The 18,025-nt window shown below is 45.8% G+C and overlaps 3 protein-coding genes and 1 long non-coding RNA gene across 15 annotated transcripts in view; 2 read left to right on the forward strand and 2 right to left on the reverse strand.

Annotated features, from left to right (window-relative positions):
* The window catches only part of MYO19 (myosin XIX), a 32,986-nt gene extending 27,101 nt beyond the window's left edge, over positions 1 to 5,885 (reverse strand). The window contains exons 1-4 of one of the 4 annotated variants that reach the window (XR_001178603.2): positions 5,487 to 5,633; positions 4,683 to 4,822; positions 3,298 to 3,449; positions 160 to 298 (exon numbers count right to left, since the gene is read on the reverse strand). Coding sequence is in view for 3 of the 4 variants with exons in the window: in XM_045069943.1 (XP_044925878.1) it covers positions 160 to 298; positions 3,298 to 3,309 (151 nt within the window). In the remaining variant the exon portion in view is untranslated. Of the gene's footprint in view, positions 1 to 159; positions 326 to 3,297; positions 3,450 to 4,682; positions 4,823 to 5,486; positions 5,634 to 5,792 lie in introns of those variants that run through there. The other 3 variants (XM_045069943.1, XM_045069942.1, XM_045069945.1) reach the window with 3 other exon arrangements.
* On the forward strand, positions 5,717 to 9,768 carry PIGW (phosphatidylinositol glycan anchor biosynthesis class W). Of its 6 annotated transcripts, none has more exons than XM_004747215.3 (2): positions 5,717 to 5,797; positions 7,936 to 9,768. In XM_004747215.3, the coding sequence occupies exon 2, from the start codon at positions 7,948 to 7,950 to the stop codon at positions 9,454 to 9,456; it is 1,509 nt and encodes a 502-aa protein (XP_004747272.1). In that variant the 5' UTR covers positions 5,717 to 5,797; positions 7,936 to 7,947; the 3' UTR covers positions 9,457 to 9,768. The 6 variants fall into 6 exon arrangements, with proteins under 6 accessions (XP_004747272.1, XP_012909075.1, XP_004747274.1 ...); XM_013053621.2 differs by lacking the exon at positions 5,717 to 5,797 and adding an exon at positions 5,914 to 6,042; XM_004747217.3 differs by lacking the exon at positions 5,717 to 5,797 and adding an exon at positions 6,160 to 6,274.
* Positions 9,769 to 12,899: 3,131 nt separating this feature from the next.
* LOC123389195 lies at positions 12,900 to 15,710 on the reverse strand. Its single transcript, XR_006603763.1, has 3 exons — positions 15,364 to 15,710; positions 14,439 to 14,504; positions 12,900 to 13,401 (listed from the first exon to the last, which is right to left on the reverse strand). It is a non-coding gene; the product is annotated as an uncharacterized LOC123389195 (long non-coding RNA).
* Positions 15,711 to 15,739: 29 nt separating this feature from the next.
* Positions 15,740 to 18,025, forward strand: part of GGNBP2 (gametogenetin binding protein 2) — a 31,454-nt gene continuing 29,168 nt past the window's right edge. For 2 of the 4 annotated variants that reach the window (XM_004747225.3, XM_004747226.3), the window contains exons 1-2: positions 15,740 to 15,899; positions 16,410 to 16,608. In XM_004747225.3, the coding sequence (XP_004747282.1) occupies positions 16,516 to 16,608 (93 nt within the window). In that variant the 5' untranslated portion in view covers positions 15,740 to 15,899; positions 16,410 to 16,515. The remainder of the gene's footprint in view (positions 15,900 to 16,409; positions 16,609 to 18,025) is intronic. The other 2 variants (XM_004747228.3, XM_004747229.3) reach the window with 2 other exon arrangements.

Consider the following 18,025-nt stretch of genomic DNA (forward strand, 5'->3'; position numbering starts at 1 on the left):
CACCTTTTTTAAGATTTTATTTTTAAGTAATTTCTATACCCAGCACGAGGCTCAAACCCACAGGCCCAAGATCAAGAGTGGCACGCTCCACCAACTGAGCCGGGCAAGCACCAAGGGCTGTTTTGGAGACGGCATTGTTGAGGAGAGGGAGGCCCATACCTGTCTCCAGTGTCACAGGATTCACCTTGGTGAGGTCATCTAGCTGGTGCAGCGGGGCTTCCCCGCTCAGGAACTCCTGCAGGTCTTCTCTGAGGGACTCCCCACCTTGGGCACCAGAGCCTGAACTGTGACCATTAACCTGAGAAGCCATGAGAAGAGGGCCATGAAAGCTGGGACTGAGACCAGCTGGCAGTAATACAGGGGTGAGGGCCTGAAGAAAGAGAACAGGCTTCTACTAACATAATCTGGTTAGATTCTGCCACATATGTTCAGTATGTTCAGTTCTGCTACATACTAAGACTGTGAGCCTGGTTAAGTTACTTAACTTCTCTGAGCCACAGCTTCTTTATTTGTAAATAAAGGAAAATAAAACCAGTTTGCAGAGCTATTGGACAGAAAAATAAAGAGACACCCAAAGCACTTAGTGCCTGGCACACAGTGTATACTCAGTAAATGAAAAAATGCTATCCCCTCTCCTCTGAATGAGTGCCAGCTTCCAGGCTGGCCAGCCACCAGCCTTACTGGGCCTGGTAGGGGTGAGGACCAAGGTAGGGGACTGCTATAGGGGATCACAAACCATCCCTCCCCCAGGAAAAAACCATGGTTTGGGCGTTTTTTGAAAGAGAACATTTAGCATGTGATAAAAAACCAGCTGTGACGTAGCCCCATGCCTTCATCACCTGGCTCTCTGGGCTTAAATTTAGCCTGGCTATTTAGTTAACTTCCTCTGCCCTGGTCCACTTGACAGGGAGCCTGACTTGGAATTGGATGAGGTTAAGAATAGGCACCAAGGGGAAAAGGCTGTTTCTCTTTCGCCTGTACGATCCTTGATGCCAACACTTTCCACATGTTTCTTCTTTCCATATTTCTCATTTTTCCTCTTATCTCTCTGGAGACTGCAGTGAACATGGGATGGGGAATAGAAGACAGTAGTACCTGGCTGAAATCTGCTTTTGGAGAAGGGAGTCCATAATACGACTGTGTAGGTTTCAATGAGATTAGTGAACCCGAAAAGTTCAAAGTTCCCAAGGTGGTAAGTGTTATTTGAGAGGCCCAGCAACAAGTTTCTTTCCAAAGATGTTGCCTGTTCTCTGAATGTAGGCCTACCATAATTCACAAGGTAGGCTCTTGGCCTCTAGGATAAATGCTGAGGTCAGACCATGGCTGGAACCATGCAAATCACTCTACTCTGGGGATGGAGGAGGGGAAATCACAAGCCAAGCCATATTTTAAGATCAGCTCTGATCCAACTAGTTAGGCAGCTGTATAATAGTATAATAGTCAAGTATAGTATAGTATAATAGTATAATAGTCAAGTATAATAGTATAATAGTCAAGAGCCTAGACCTTAAAGCTAGATTTTCTGGATTTGAATTCTGATTTTACCACTTACTAGTTGCATCATGTTATGTAAATTACTTAAAACTCTCTATGCTTCAGTTTTTCTCATCTATAAAATGGGAATGCTGATAGCACCTACGTCAGACCCTAATAAGCACATCAAGGATTTAGAGAAGGTACCTGGTATATGCACCCAAAGTTAGCTATTATTATTCTTTTAAAAACAGCTCTTCTTTAATTAGGCAATGATATATCAAGGCCTGAAAAGCACATACCTCTTTAGCCTGGAATTCTTTTAGAAAATGATGCTATGTAAAGGCCATAGGAATATTCAGTATATATTGAGCTATCTATAATGGTAAAAAAATTGAAAACAACCCACATGTCCTAATGGTGGACAATTTATAGTATATCCTTATAAAGGAATAAAGCAGGTTACAAAAAAGTATGATAGCTTCAAACATTTTAAAAATATATACTTAGGGGGAAAAAGGATATTTTCTAAAATGTTATCTCTGGGTAGTATACTTACAGGTAATTTTAATGTTCTTGTTGCTTATATTTTCCACATTGCTTATGGTGAATGTGACCTTGAAAAAGTCACATAACCTCTCTGACCTGTATCTTCAAAATGGGGATATAGTAGCTCTGTACATGTAACACTGTAACCTACCTGAGGACTAAACAAAATTATTCACATAAAATGCTTAGACTAGTACCTACTACTTAGGTGGGGCTCAACACAGAGCAGCTGCCAGTATGGTTATGATGAACATTACTGCTTTTTTAATAAGAAAAAAAAAAAAAGTTAAACACAAAAAAAGCCCTGAGCAGACAATTGTCCTGCCAGCTTCTCCCCAGTCTCAAGCTCATTTCATAAGACAAAAGTCTGGAAGATGATCAAGCAGTAGTGTCTACCAGGGCTCCCTTGAGGCTGGATGGCTTTCCACCTGGTTATCCTAGTAAGTCTCAGGCACTTACCTGCCTAGGACTCCACCAGACTGTGAGCTCCTGGAGAGCAGGGATCACCTTAAACATCTGCCTCAGCCCAGTGCCTGGCCACATTTTGTAAATAAAAATGCAGCAAATATCTATCTACTGGCATTCTCTTTGGAGTGAGAGCTGCATGAGAAGGATGATACGGATAGGAGATGGGTGATTTGGACTCCTGAAGGCCTGGGGCCACAGTAGAATTTTTAGAGAGGCAGAGGCCTGGCATAAGGGCCACAATAGCAACCTCTCACCATGCACTTCATGATCCATTCATCAGACTCCTATATTTCCATGCAGATATCTTCACCCACATTTTGCACTGACACCTCTGCTTGGACTGCTTACTTCCCTTCTCCACCTAGCTAATTCCTACATATTCTTTAAGGTTCAGCTTCAAAGAATACCTCCTCTTGGAAGCCTCAGACCTTCACTGTACCTCAACAGTTCAGGCTGGCAGGGACATCTCTCAGGACTCCTTCCCTGGTTCAGGTTTGTGAAGTCACCAAAGTACTCCAAGGAGTCCCCTCCCCATCCCATCTTACCGTCCCATCTTACTCATCTCAGAAAAAAGGGCTAAAGACCACAGTAAGAGAGATTCAAATCAGGTATCAAGAAAAGCCTCTCAATGACAGGTGAAAGGCACTGGAGTGACTGGGTGAAGAGTGAGAAGAAGAAAGACCTTTAAGGGATCTTTCCCTTCCTTCCAGGTCAGGGTAAGTAGAAACGTCATCCAGCCACCTAACTGACAGGTGGGAAGTGCCTTAGATGCTTCAGGGCCTAGGTTACCTAAGGGTGACATTTTACCTGCTGGAGCATCCTGCCTCAGTGTGGTCAGCCAGGGTTCTGGGTCACAGGCACGAGGAGTGCTATCCACCTGGTCATGGAGGCACAAGTTGGAACATAGGTCCAGCAAAAGGCTCAGTTCTGGAGGAATCTGAGATGAGTCACCTCAGAGCCTATGACATGAGAGAGAAGACAAGGGCCAAACACAAGTGAGGGTTTCTTCAGGGTGACTCACTCATGCTCCTCCCACCAAGCAAGGGGAATCAAAACAAGAATCAAGGCGAGCCTGGGCAGAGAGGGAAAGTCTGTCCTATCCCTTGACAATTAGGGAACAGGGGAAACTTTTATGAGAGCCTCCAGGGGCTCCCCAGGCTCTTCAGGGCCAGTTTTACTAGAGAGGTTTGGGGTGGGGCTGCATATGTTCTGAATCAATGCTGTGGAGGATGGAGATACTGGGAGACAGAGAAGTCTCATGCCCTACCCTCTCCAGTAAACAGAAAGATCCTATTTTTGTATAGCGAGTAATTGATAGACCAGGGAGGCTGAAGTCAATTCTTGATGCTCTAGGAAAGCAGTTGTGTGGGAATAAAATCACAGCCCATTCACAGAAAAGCCACTGATCACCTTCCTGGACCACCTTCATCCTTCATCTTGAAAATGGAGGTAGTAAAATCTACCTCACAAGGAGTAGTTGTGAAGGTCAATGATGTCATGGAGTATAAATCTGAATATTCAGTCAGAGGGGAAATATCGTTATTACTAGTAAGGACTACAGAGGATGGATAATCCATCTGGGGACACTAGTCAGGAAGAACAGTCCAGTGTCAACTTTAAAAATGCAAAGATTTCAGAGGAGGAAAATCTGAGAAGGGGGTATTGTGAGGCTATACCAAGGCCAATCTCTGAAAATCTGTTAAGAGACCCTAAGACTTAGAATTTCCCAGGCATTACACCTCCCTGGCAAGGAAGGATGAGGATGAGGGGTGTCTGTAATGGACTGACCCTAGCAGAGACTTCTTTGAGGCTCTGAATATATCTAGCATGTGAAAGACTTCAGGGATAGGGACTTCATACAAGCTGGAAAAAGGACAGAGAAGAGCATCAGGAATGTGTTGGGCATATTCACCTTGGACATTGACCATATGGGGACATGACCACATAAGGGACAGCCATGGAGAGGGCAACCCGAGAGTCAAGGAGAACAAAGCTCCCTCAACTTGAAGCTCATTTTAAAAGAGAGGATTAGGGGGAGCATAATAGGTAGTGGAGTTAGAAATCAAAGCCCACAACTCCTCCAAGACAGATCACAAGAGCTCTCTAAGCCTTATTCCGTTTACTTGTTTGCAAAAAGGAATACTAATACCTACACCTCAGAATACTGAGGTAAGGATCAATTGGGCTAGTACCTCAGAGAACGCTTTGCAGATGTTGGTTATGATGATGCAGCCTCCGTACCCAGCCAGAGTCAAGTCAGATTAGAGCGGTTTTCTCCAGTTCTCCCAGCTTCGCGGTTACCAGCCAAGAATTTCTGGAAAGGGTGTGACCACTGTGGACAGAAAGGAGACGGTAACACGCAGAGTCAGGGCAAGAGGCAACCTGATCACTAGCTCCTCCTCCTCCTCCCCAGCTAGTTCGTCCCCGGCTTGGAGGACAGTGGGAGGGCAAGCGAGAAGAGCTGGGTAAGGGTCCCGGGAACCCAGCTGGACCCGCCCCCGGGTTCCCAGCGGGAACCAGGACTCCCTCTTTGGACCAGGTGCCCGCCGGGACTAGGGCTGGGATGCCGCTCCGGAAGCACCTGGTACGGGGAGAGTGTGTCCTTCCCAGGAAGGTGGATGTGACCCCAGCCAAGGGCGCGGCTGCCCTGACGCTTATCCGGGCCAGCAGCCCCTTCCCCGGTCCCAAGGAGTGAGACAATAAGGGCAGGAGACGGGACTCAGCCTCCCAGCTGAAACCTTTTCCCGACCCCGGATCGCCGCCTGCCACCAAGGTGGAGAGGTGGAATGGGGACCCTGAAAGGTTCTCTTTCTAGGCAAGGGCCAAGAGCTGAAATACGAGACAGTCAAAAAGGAAATGAGAAAGGGTAGGCAAAGGCGCTTTGGAAAAAGGAGAGGAAAATGCCCCCCGTTCCTCAGCGCTCCGGGGGCAAACCGGCCTCCTCGCCCTTTCGGGCTCGCGAAGCGCTTCGAACCTGGGCTGGGGGTGACACTCACCAGTCCCACGGCCCGAGCCGCCGAGTGCGCGGCCCTCGCCAGGCGCGACTGGAAAAGCAGGCTGGGAGAGACGGCGGGAAGAGCCCGGGGAGGGGAGGGAAGAGGAGAGGGCGGGAGCGAGCCGGGGAGGAGAGGAAGCCGGGACAGCCAGAGCGCACCGGCCGGCCGCCGCTCGGGCCCAGTGGCCTGGAGCCAGCCGGCTCCTCCCCCGGGGCGGGGCGCGCACTGGGCTCCGGACGCACGTGGCCCGCTCTGGATGCCGGGGTCGGAACTAGGGGCTCAGCTGGGGCAAAGTATTTCGAGAACCTGGGGTAAGATGGGGTTGAGACGCTGGTCTCCCGTATTCCCGTGGGAGAGGCGCGGGAAGCAGGGCCTCCAGGGTCTCACAGGGCCTGGGGTCCTTCGGTAGAGGACGCCGTGGTGGAACACTGAGCCGGGCCCCCTGACCCCACCACTCTGAGAGAATCGTCGTGAGGTTCGAGGGGCGGCGGTGGAGCGCGTGACACGCCTGCTCCGGGCTCCTCTGACGGACCTGGGCGCGGCAAGCCCACCACAGGCAAGAATTGGCGCGCGGAGCTTAAGCGTTTGGGAAACGAGCTCGGGTCCTGGCAGGGGCGCGCGCGTGCGCGGAATCCGCCGGCCCGGAAGCGCAGGCTGCCCTACGTCGGCCGGAAGCGCGGCTCGGGAGGCGGAAGTGGGTTGCTCTTGCATGGCTCTGCGGCTGCGGTGGGAGTCAAGCAACCCGGGCCAAGTAGACCGCCGGCCGTCAGGGCGCCGGAACATCGAAGGCATGTGAGGTGTAAGGGACGGCGCGGCCGTGGCGCGTGTCCGTCAGGACAAAGACTCCTTTATTTCTAAAAGCCAGACGATTCTGATCGGTTTGTTATCCTGTGAAATTATTGCTGGCTCAGACAGGCCGTCAGGCACGCATGCATCCATTTGTTCTACATGGTTCTGGTTTAGTCAACAAACGCGTTCTTTCTGTGTGCCCCTTTAAAGACTTTGAAATATGAGAGAGGTGTTTTACAGCTCTTTGAAACCACGAATACTAGCGTGTGCTCTACATCCAGGCCTTTCCTGGACGTTCGCCCCTTCCCGAGGATTAGCATCCACTCTACCCATCTCCACCCTAACCTGAAAGCATGACTGTGAAGGAGGTAGGGAGCAGCCCGGGGCTCAGGATGTAACTGGAGGACTAGTATTTTGTACTGGAGGCAATGGGTTCAGAGAGGCTGTACACACAAACCAAGGTCTCCAACTCCAGCGAGTACTTAAGTAACTTCTTTCTCCCTGTCCTCTTCTGATTTGACTTGAAGTCATTAGTTTTGTTTGCATTACAAAATTTTAATAGCATATTATGTTTGTAATAAAAATTCATTTCTCTGATTCCATTTTCAGGATTTATATCCCAAAGTAACTTTCTTTGAGAGTCTGCCTTATATAGAGGATAGCTACAGCTCATTAACCAGTAATTTCATACTATTGGTATGACATTCCTACCCTTTTTAAAAGATTTTATTTATTTTGAAGATTTTATTTATTTGACAGAGATCACAAGTAGGCAGAGAGGCAGGCAGAGAGGAGGAAGCAGGCTCCCCGCTGAGCAGAGAGCTTGATGACAAGGACCCTGGGATCATGACCTGAGCCAAAGGCAGAGAGGCTTTAACCCACTGAGCCACCCAGGTGCCCCAAGATTTTATTTATTTACCTGAGAGAGAGTGAGATAGAGAGCACAGAGGGAGAAGCAGACTCCCTGCTGAGCAGAGAGCCCCAGGCAGAGCTGGATCCCAGGACCTTGGGATCCTGACCTCCTGAGCCCAAGGCAGACGCTTAACCAACTAAGCTACCCAGGGGCCCCTCCTTTTTTTTTTTTTTTTTTTTTTTTTTAAAGATGTATTTATTTACTTGAGAGAGTGAGAGCACTGGTTGGAGAGGGAGAGAGAATTTCAGACTCTGGGTTGAGCACAGAGCCAGTGGTGGGGCTCAAACTCAGCAGGACATGAATTGAAACCAAGAGTTGGATGCGTAACCGAATGTGCCACTGAGGTGCCCTGACATTCTTATCCTGAGGTGTTAGGCTTCTTCCCACAATCCTTGGAAGGGGAATCACAAATTCTATTTCCTGCCCTGATTTGAAATCATTAGGCCTAAAGTTCTGCTGTGAAATCTAGGAATAAAAGCAAAATCAGGCCCCTGGGTGGGGCAGGCGTTTTAAGGACCAGACTCTTGGTTTCATCTCAGGTCATGATATCAGGATCTTGAAGTCGAGCCTCCTGTCGGACTCTGAGCTTAGTGAGGAGTGTACTTAAGTTTCTCTCTCCCTCTGCTCCTACCTGCACACACGTACGTGCTAATAAATCTTTATAAAGAGTAAAATCAAGTCCTGTACATATATATGCCTATTCCAGAAGAACTTTTCCAATGCATCCCTTTGCTCATATTTTCACAGGAAGAAGAAAAAATGTCTCAAAAGCAGATGAAGGAAGCTTTTGTCAGTAACCACAATGGAACCAGTGTGCTTGAAGTCACCCAGGGCCTATGCTTACCTGCATTCTGTATCCTGTGCAGAGGGCTTCTGATCATTCTCTCACAGCACTTGTGCTCTTCACATACCTGGAGAACTAGATTCTTCACTGACTTTGTTTTCCTAATAGTTCCCCTGGTGGCCACTTTGACCATTTTGTCTTCATTTGTCCTCCTTGAGCACCTTGCTGTAATTATCCTTGGGGCAGGGCTATTCTATCAAATATACTGCAGGAGAACTTGCTGTGCCAGAATGCCTGTCCAGAAAATACTTGAAAAATTCTTGAAAATTGGTCTAGAATCAGAATACGTTCCAGCCATCTCTTGTTTCCGTGTAATTAACAGTGCATTTACTGCTATTGCCATTTTGGCTGTGGACTTCCCACTTTTTCCCAGAAGATTTGCCAAAACTGAGCTCTATGGGACAGGAGCAATGGATTTTGGAGTAGGAGGTTTTATTTTTGGGACTGCAATGGTTTGTCCAGAGGTTAGGAGAAAATATACTGACGGGTCCAGATTTTATTATCTTACAAAGTCATTGTACTCTGTTTGGCCACTAGTCTTCCTAGGAGTAGGACGATTAGTCATTATAAAATCCATAGGCTATCAAGAACATTTAACTGAGTATGGAGTTCACTGGAACTTTTTTTTTACCTTAATAGTTGTGAAACTGTTAACATCACTGCTTTTAAGTATTTTTCCTCTAAATAAATCCTGGATTATGGCCATTAGCATTATTGTGTTATACCAGCTAGCCCTTGACTTTACCCCACTGAAAAGGTTAATTTTGTATGGCACTGATGGCAGTGGCACAAGGATTGGTTTATTAAATGCCAACCGAGAAGGAATAATCTCTACTTGGGGATATGTGGCAATTCATATGGCGGGTGTGCAAACAGGGTCATATATGCTTAAAAAAAGATCACATGTCAAAGACTGGGTAAAAGGAACATACCACATTCTGCTGACAGCTATTAGCCTCTTCATATCTCTTTACATAGTTCAGGTAAATGTAGAAGTAGTATCTCGGAGAATGGCCAATTTAGCCTTTTGTATTTGGATAATTGCTTCTAGCCTGATACTTCTTAGTAGTTTATTACTGTGTGATATAATTTTGAGTTTTGCCAAATTTCTAATTAAAGGGGCTATAGTACCATGTTCTTGGAAACCAATCCAGTTATCTGCCACAAATAAAAAGCATTCAGAATCTCTAGTCTCTGAAGCTGAAAGAAAGGAACCCAGTCTTTGTTTAATCACAGCTATGAACAGAAACCAGTTAATTTTTTTCTTGCTGTCAAATATAACTACTGGTTTGATCAACCTGTTAGTAGATACATTACACAGCAGTACCTTGTGGGCCTTAATTGTGCTCAATCTCTATATGTTTACCAACTGTTTAATTATATATGTGTTACACTTGCAAGATAAGACTATAAAATTTTGGTGACCATTGTGGGTACAAAGTACCTGTGTTACAAAAATATTACTTTAATGAGGGAGAATATTAAATGTGAAAAAAATGGGCTTTTGGCAACCCAGTGTTAAACATATTATAGAATTGAGTTTCAATCCTCCATAATAGTAGTGATGCTTACTGTTATAGTGTATCTTAACACCATGTAATTTTAAAGAAACTGTAGTCGTGACACTGAAAGATTAGAGGGTGGTGGGGAGGAGGAGATTCAGTCTCCATTTTATATCACAAACCATTCTATATTTTTTTATTGTATGACTTCTATAATAAAATTTAAACATCTCAGTGTGATCACGAAATTGTCAACTTCTTAATTTTTTTTTTTTTTAAGATTTTATTTATTAGAGCACAAGCAGGAGGAACAGCAAGCAGAAGGAGAGGGAGAAGCAGGCCTCCTGCTGAGCAGGAAGCCTGAGGCAGGGCTTGATCCCAAACCCTGGGATAATGACCCAAACCAAAGGCGGACACTCAACCAACTGAGCCACCCAGACACCCCTGTCAACACTTATTTACTGCTCAATTTTAACCTTTTAAAATAGCCCAAGTATAAAAAAGCAGGTGTTGATACATCATCAAATACCTATTATAAAGTCAGAAAACAAATGCTCCAAAGAATGGACTGAATTGTACGATGTAGTTTACATGCCTAGTAATTATAAGACAATAGTTTTACTTTGAGACTAATATTTAGCCAACTCTGCTACGAATAACCAGGTTTCCCGATACCCTGGAGCTTGTAATCCAGTGGGGAAACAGACACCGAACAACCATTATAAACTGTTAAGTCATTAAGTACAAGTTATCCAGAGTGTCAAACCAAGAGTTGATCTAGTAGAGTCAAAGTTTTCCCCTCAGATGATGATGATGATGATGATTTTTTTCTTTTAAGGTAGGCTCCACACCCAGCACAGGTCGGCAGGAGGGAGGCGCAACATGGGGCTCAAACTCAGACTTTCAGATCAATACCTGAGCAGAGATCAAGAGTCTGAGTCTCAACCCAGATACACACACCCATGGATGTTTTTGTTTTTGTTTTTTAGCTAGAGCTGATGGATAGGATAAGGAGTTAAAATGTGGTAAGAGAAGGGGTAAACAGCATTCTAGCATTCAGCAAAGGTCCTGAGTTGAGAGGGAAAATTGCACATCTTGGAACTCAAGGCTGGAGCTCAGAAAAAGGTAGAGAGGGTGGGTAATAAGCTAGAGGGCAGGCAGGGACCATATCAGACATACCTCATTTAATCTATCATGTTAAAGGGAAAGAGAACCTGTGAAAAAGTCAAGTACTAGGCTGCTTTTTTTTTTTTTTTAAGATTTTTATTTATCTATTTGATAGAGATCACAAGTAGGCAGAGAGGCAGGGGGAAGCAGGCTCCCCGCTGAGCAGAGAGCCCGATTTGGGGCTCGAGCCCAGGACCCTGAGATCATGACCTGAGCCGAAGGCAGAGGCCTAAACCACTGAGCCACCCAGGCGCCTTAATATAATGATGGCTATACTAACATTTAATATCCTACTGGGAATTTGAGTCATTTAAAAATTCTAAGCAGGACTTTGAACCAGCTGTTCAAAACTAAGATTTAAAAACCACAAAATCCTTAGTTTCCAATTATAATGTTCCCTGTATATTGTTTAAAGTGGGCAAAAAAGAGGGGTGCCTGGGTAGCTCAGTTGGTTAAGGGTCCTACTCTTGATTTCGGCTCAGATCTCGGTATCAGGGTTGTGAGTTTGGGCTGGCATTGGGCTCCATGCTGGGCACGGTGCCTACTTAAAAAATAAAAAATAAACTTAAAAAGTGGGCAAAAAAACCCTAAAATCTGCCTTTCTGTTGTGTTCTATTTTCAAGAAAAAATCTGATCTTTGCAGAAATAGTGAAGGGTCAGAATGCTCAAGTTAATTTTATACTTGGTAAGGAACCTGGATTATTTGTATATTGTAGGTAGCTCTTCCTCTTACATTACGTTTTGCATTTGTGGTTTTAATCAGTTGCCTCTAAATTAGTTAAGCATTTGTTTTATTCCCAAAATTGTTAAATAGTCATGTTATTACACTAATTAGCTTACTTCAATTTGTTACATTGATGATGGCTAATTTAGTATTTATGTGGCATTTTTGCCAACTATAATCAATGATATTTGGAGTCAATCTATTATTGAAAGGAATTTTCTCTCTAAAGAAATCAGTATGTTGAGCAGTTATACAGCTATTAAAACAAAAATCAGATTCTATTTTCAATTAAGATTTTTGAAATTTAACCAGTAAGATTATAGCCTATCAATTAAGCATGACTAGGAAAGGTGATTGGTTCTCTTGCTATGTCAGAGTGATTAATACCCGACGACCTATCTGTTTAAAGCATTCAGAGGAGGGCTGAGGAGACTAAACATACTGTTCTCTCATTTAAAAAAAGTAATTTATTTGATGACTGGATGAATATGTTGTCTAACTGGCCTGCTGCTTTTCGGTAACTGCTCCTTCATCTTTTCTAGATCTTAAATCTCTCTCAACAAGTTTATGTCTCACAATTATGGATACTGAATCATAAAGGAACAAAGTGTACTCTCTGTTTTTTCTACCTCCAGTTATGAAAGTCATATAAGAGAAAGCTAAGGAAACAGCATTCATAAAAACAGAAGAATTAGTTTAAAAATTTTGACTTGGTTCTAGTTTATAGAAAAGATCATTTGACATAGATTACTGAGCTCCAATGTACCACGTATAGGTGCTAGGGAAACAACAGAAAATAAGACAAAGTCCCTGCCTTCAAGGGGCTTATTTACATTTTAACTTGAAGACATTATTTTCCCTTAAAAGAAATTTTTTTTCCCTTTGAAAAAAATTTTTTAAAAGATTTTATTTATTTATTTGACAAAGAGAAAGAACAGCAGGGAGAGGGAGAAGCAGACTCCCTCTCCCACTGAGCAGGAAGTCTGATAGGGGACTCGATCCCAGGAACCTGAGACCACGACCCAAGCTGAAGGCAGACACCCAACTGACTGAGCCACCCAGGTGCTCCCTTTGAAAAATTTTAAGTGGGGAAAGTATTTGCAGACACAACAAAACTTCCCACTGTCAGCTCATGGGAAAGAAATCCAAATTCACAGATTCTGAGATTTGGACAACCAGGGTAATTTAAATAACATTCTGCTATTGATTTTACTACCACACAAAACAACATGGTTATCATAGTGAAAACAACAAAGGGTATTCTAATTGGCTAATTTCTTTTTCAATTATCAATTTTTTAAAACAAATTTTAAGCCATCTCCACACCCAAAGTGGGGCTCGGATTCACAATCCTAAGATCAAGAGTCACATGCTTCATGACTGAGTCAGCCAGGTACCCCTCAACTATCAGTTTGTTTGTTTTTTTTAAAGATTTTATTTATTTATTTGACAGAGAGAGATCACAAGTAGGCAGAGAGGCAGGCAGAGAGAGAGAGAGAGGAGGAAGCAGGCTCCCTCGATCCCAGAACCCTGAGATCATGACCTGAGCCGAAGGCAGCGGTCCAACCCGCTGAGCCACCCAGGCACCCCAACTATCAGTTTTTGAGGACAGATAAGGGAAGGGGATAAAGAAGGAAGAATATAACTTGGTCTATGACTTTATCCTACTCATGACCTCCAGGAAGTGACTTATTCCCATGACTTTAACTTTACAAAAACTGGAGCTATCTACCAATATGTATCAATAGCTTGTGTTTAGAAGAGGACATTTTATTTTTATTGAGCATTGTCCAATATGATGTATAAATTATATAAAATCATATTTTGCTCCCTAGGAGTCTGTGTATAATCTATGAATACAGAAAGTAACATAAGGCATAAATAGGTACTCATTTCTTTTAAACGTAGGTTGCTTGGAAAATAGTCCTATCTCTTTTATGCTTGAGTCTTGTGGCTGGCTCTCGCACACTGGGAATCTAATAAGAAAAAGAAAGGTATTTTGTTGACAATTTATTCTCTCTCCATCACTCTAGGTGCTACTAGGTACCAGCAAAATATCCTTTGCTGTTGATTGTGTTCTCCTGGCCTTTCAAATCCTTCAACATTGCCTCTCACAATGGCTGTATCGAAATTTAAAAACAGGCAACAGCTGGCTTTTTTATGTAGTAATAACTTATTTTGTCGATTAAGAGTTAAGCTCTCTAAAGGCAGATGCTTAGTCATGAAATAATTCCTGCAGCAGTCTTGGTTTTAGCAGAAGCTAGACCAATAGTGAAGATGAGTACCTGCTCGAAAACTAAGAAGATAAGATAGCTAAAACCTCTAAAAATTGTTTCTCAGTGAAATAATTTTCTAAGCATTTCTCCTCAATATTTATCATATTTAGAGCACCCAGGCTATCACCTTACCTCCTTAGGAACTTATGTAGCAAATTAGCCACCTTTATAACCTTACAGTGAGTATTCACTAAGTATCTATGTGTTGTCCAAAGACATGAAGCAGCATGCTCAGTGGATTTAAAAGACAAATCCAGGGGTGCCTGGTAGGCTCAGTTGGTAGAGCATACAACTCTTCATCCCAGATTTGTGAGTTTGAACCCCATGTGGGGTGCAGAGATTACTTAATAAAAGACAAATCCAAATCAGGGAAAGTAACCTCAGATGGAAAGAGACTGCTGTGGTACCATTATGTTTTTTTATCTGGGTTTTCATACCTTTTCTAACTTAAGATTCAAATCCCCCAGGGAGAAAACTCTGTTCTTTGCTAGTACCCAGTGCATACTCAATAACCAGAGTTCTTTAAATTAGCACCTATATATTGAGCTTGTCATTTTCAATGTCCTTTACCAACCACAACCCAAAAGAAGTTTAAAAGATATAAAGTAGGTACATTAGTATTTTTAAAAGGCCCTTTAGGTCTTAAAAGCCACAGTACTCTTTTTTTCTTAGAGGAGTATTTTTACATAAAACACAAGATTCTCTCAAAAGCCCAAAGTTTGGTTATGCAGTCTCACCTGTCAGATGCGGCATGCTCGTCCTACATTCCTTTTGGAACCAAGCTAACGATCCCGTGTTCTGCTCTCCAAACATGGCCAAAAGACACAAATAGTAAGTACTTGCGGGATAATCACACCTTTGGGACTTAACAATGGCTCTTCCAGTTTATTATGTCACCTAACCTAACAGTGACAACACAATGTCAGAAGGCAACATGGCTAAAGATGCACTGTGGGGTTTTGTGTTGTTGCGAGTCTAAGATTTCAGGTGATGACGAAAACCCTTTTTACAGATCAGTATCACCGCTCTAGCCTATTCTACCAGGAAATACAGATCTGTCATCAGGATTAGTTAGTTGTAAAGCAGGAAATGGATCTATCCCTAAAATCATCAAGCCTTTCATAGGCAAAGTACTTCCCAACGACTGTTTTGGCTTTACAACAGGCCTCCCAAAGCCTTCAAGGTAGGAAAGGAGTACGCAGTGGCACGCAGAGTGCGGATGAACTGCCTCTACAGCGGCTCTGCTGCTCAGGAGAGGGTCAGAGACAAGGGCCTCTGGCCCGTCCCAGTACTTTGCCCAGGGAAATCCGTGTCCCGAGTCCCTAAGTTAACATTAAATCGGCCCAAGAAGTTTCTCTGGGCAGTGCGTGGACCAGCCTCTCCTCATACAGTCTTCCATCCGCCTCTAGTGTAGCAACTACAACGCAAAAGCATCCGCACTCCGGTAGTTTCCCTCGGCGGGACCTTGACGCAATCGCAGGCAAGGAAGCAGTGATGCGGCGGGCTCCGGGTGAATCGGGGTGTTCAGGAAAAGCGGCGTCAAGTACGTGGAAACCAAGCCTGGAGTTTCTCGCTCATCCGCCAGACGCTCGTCTCCCCTTCCCTCACTCCCGCTTTCCGCTCCCACTGACCTGGAAAGCGCCTCAGCTCCTCCCCACTTACCGAAGTCCTCCCAGGGCCACGACCCTCGGGTGGGCCCGGAGTCTGCTCGGCTCCGCACCCTTTCCGCCCTCAAGAGAGCGGTTCCCAAGCCCGCGCGGCAGAGGGACAGAGGTTCGGGCCTATTCACTCCTCCTGGCAGCCCTATTTCGGATTTATTTGGGTAGCTAGACTCAGAGGAGGGGTCGACTACGCGTTCGAGATACCCAAGGGAACACCCCCACCCCTCCAGCAGGGTTTCGAAAGAGGCGACCCGGGAGCGGCTGTCTACAGTCTCGCGAGAGGAGGCGGGGCCCCGCCCGGAGTTCTCGGCCCCTCCCTGCCCCACCCTCCCCACGTCCCCCGCCCTCCCTCCCCCACTCCCCGTGGCGCGAGCGGCAGACTGAACCTGGAGAGGAAACGGCATTCGGAGCCACGCTCCCGCCCAGGCCGGCCCTGACGCGGGCCTCGTCAGCCGGTAACGGGGAGCAGAGGTGGGGGTCAGGGAGGCGACCACGAAAACGGTGAAGGTCAGAACCGAGGAACCTCCTCCGAGAAGGGTGAGGAAAGGGTCTGAGCCTCCCTCCACAGACTCCGCAGAGCTGAGGCGGGGTCGACCCCTCCCAGGGGCGGGGTCGCGCTGGGCAACTGCAGCCCTGGGGACTGACTGGGCGGGGCGCGCCAAGAAAGGGGAGTAAGGGGTCAGCTGGGGGTTGAGGGCTCCCCGGCGGCGGGAAACAGGAGGTGGGCTGTGGAGCTGAGGCCGTGGGTGGGGTCCTGGAGCTGGGACTCCGGAGACGGGCTGGGGAAGCCCCGGGGCCAGCGGGTCCCTTCCGCCTCTCCTTTGGACCCTGACTGGAGGCCGGCGGGGGTGGGGGCTGGGGAGGGCGAGCGGCGCGAGGGGGCGGGTCCCGGCGTTGCTCGGCGCTGATTGGCTGAGCGCGTGTGGAATCGGGTGATGGGAAACGCAGCCCGGCTCTCCCGTGCCCTCCTGCTCCTCTCCCTCCCCCCTGTGGCGAAAGTGCTGCGCGGCGGCGGGTGCTTACGCTCGCGGGGTTTGGCTGTTGCAGGCAGGAGCTGGGAGGAGGCGGCAGCGGCAGCGGCAGGAGCAGCAGCGGCGGCGGCGGCGGCAGCTGGGAGGAGGTGGTGACGGTGGCAACGGCAGCGTCGGGGACGATGGCGCGACTGGTGGCAGTGTGCAGGGACGGGGAGGAGGAGTTCCCCTTCGAGAGGAGGCAGATTCCCCTCTACATAGACGACACCCTCACGGTGAGCGGGCCGGGCCGGGCCGGGCTCGCCGCTCCCCTGGCAGCTGTTTCCCCTCCTCCCCCTCCCCCGGCCGAGCGCTGCGCACTGGAGAAAGAGTGTGTTGCAACTCCTAGGCGAGGCCTTCTCTCCGGCAGGCCCCACAAACTCGCCTTTGCAGTGTGTCGCACGGTAACCTCTGCGGGCCCCTGGCCCAGCGCTTCGTAAGCATTTCGAGCCCCTCTCGCCAGATTTCCCTTCCTTTTTGAACCCTCTTCCTTTCCCCCGTGTCTCAACGAGGCGCTGCTTTTGCCAAAGCACGCGCCTCGGAGTGGGGTTGAAGGATCTTGGGCGTTTAGGGCCTATCCTTTACAGAATCCACCTACCCTCGGGGAAGCTTAATTATCTGGAAATGTCGCAGCTGCCACTGCTACCTGTGTATTTTTTCTCTCAATACTGTAGCTCACTACAGAAGCTTAATTACTTAGGGCGGAAAGACATGCTCTCGCACAGTAAAGATTCCACTAAAATGATTTGGTTTCATTGTAAATAGTGTCATATTGCTTAGTACATTAAAACTCTCCGAAATGATTGTATTGGTAGGCCATGACTCTTCAAAATGGGTTTTCTTGGCAGTAGTTGTTTTTTAGTTTGCAGGTAACGTTTTCTTCTTCTTTTTTTAATAAAACAAAATTATTAAATGAAGAGCATTATAAAAAGCTGATTGCTCATCTCAAGTGTCAAAACCCACTTCTGGGTAGTTTTCTTTTTTAGAGTTGATGGTAGTACAGCATTACTGACCCTCTGCCCTGTGTTGCTGTACTATTTCCTTTGAAAGGAAATGGCAGAAATTTGAATTGAATCTGAACAGGAAATGAGTGCAGTTGCTTGCCACTATTTCTTAAGAAATGAAATGAACCTTTTCTGAATATCTTGAAATTTGCATTTTGATGATGCTGAAGCTTTGGGTTATACGTTACCTATTTTGATAGGTGTAACTCAGTCTCTTCATTTTATTACCTTTGCCTTTTTGCTTTTCAGAGGTAGTTCTGTTTTGTTCTTGAGTATTTTTTTTGCAAATATCTATTGAAGTTTTTTCAAATTTTATATAAAATGCAAGTCATTGTAGAGCTGCCACTCTATGCCTTTCTGTTTGCCAGTCTCAATTAAGACTTGATTGAGCTGCAGTACTTTTAAAAGGATTAGAAGAGCGATTTGGTGACTTAATTTGTTAGAACTTTTTATGTGAAAGCATCTTTTTTTTCATGGAAAGAAAGTGCATTTTTTTTTCCCATGGTAAAAATGATTTGGCCTGACATAAAGGTAAATAGAATTTGTGTTGATGCATTAGAAAGTGCTTGTATGCCTTGGTTACGATTTGCGTATTTTTTACATTAAAAGTATAATGGAGTTGTATTTTAAGTTAAAAAGAAAAACTAGC

This window comes from Mustela putorius, unplaced genomic scaffold, assembly GCF_011764305.1.
Source record: "Mustela putorius furo isolate JIRA1106 unplaced genomic scaffold, ASM1176430v1.1 tig00003962_pilon_pilon_pilon, whole genome shotgun sequence".
NCBI classification, from domain to species: Eukaryota; Metazoa; Chordata; class Mammalia; order Carnivora; family Mustelidae; genus Mustela; species Mustela putorius.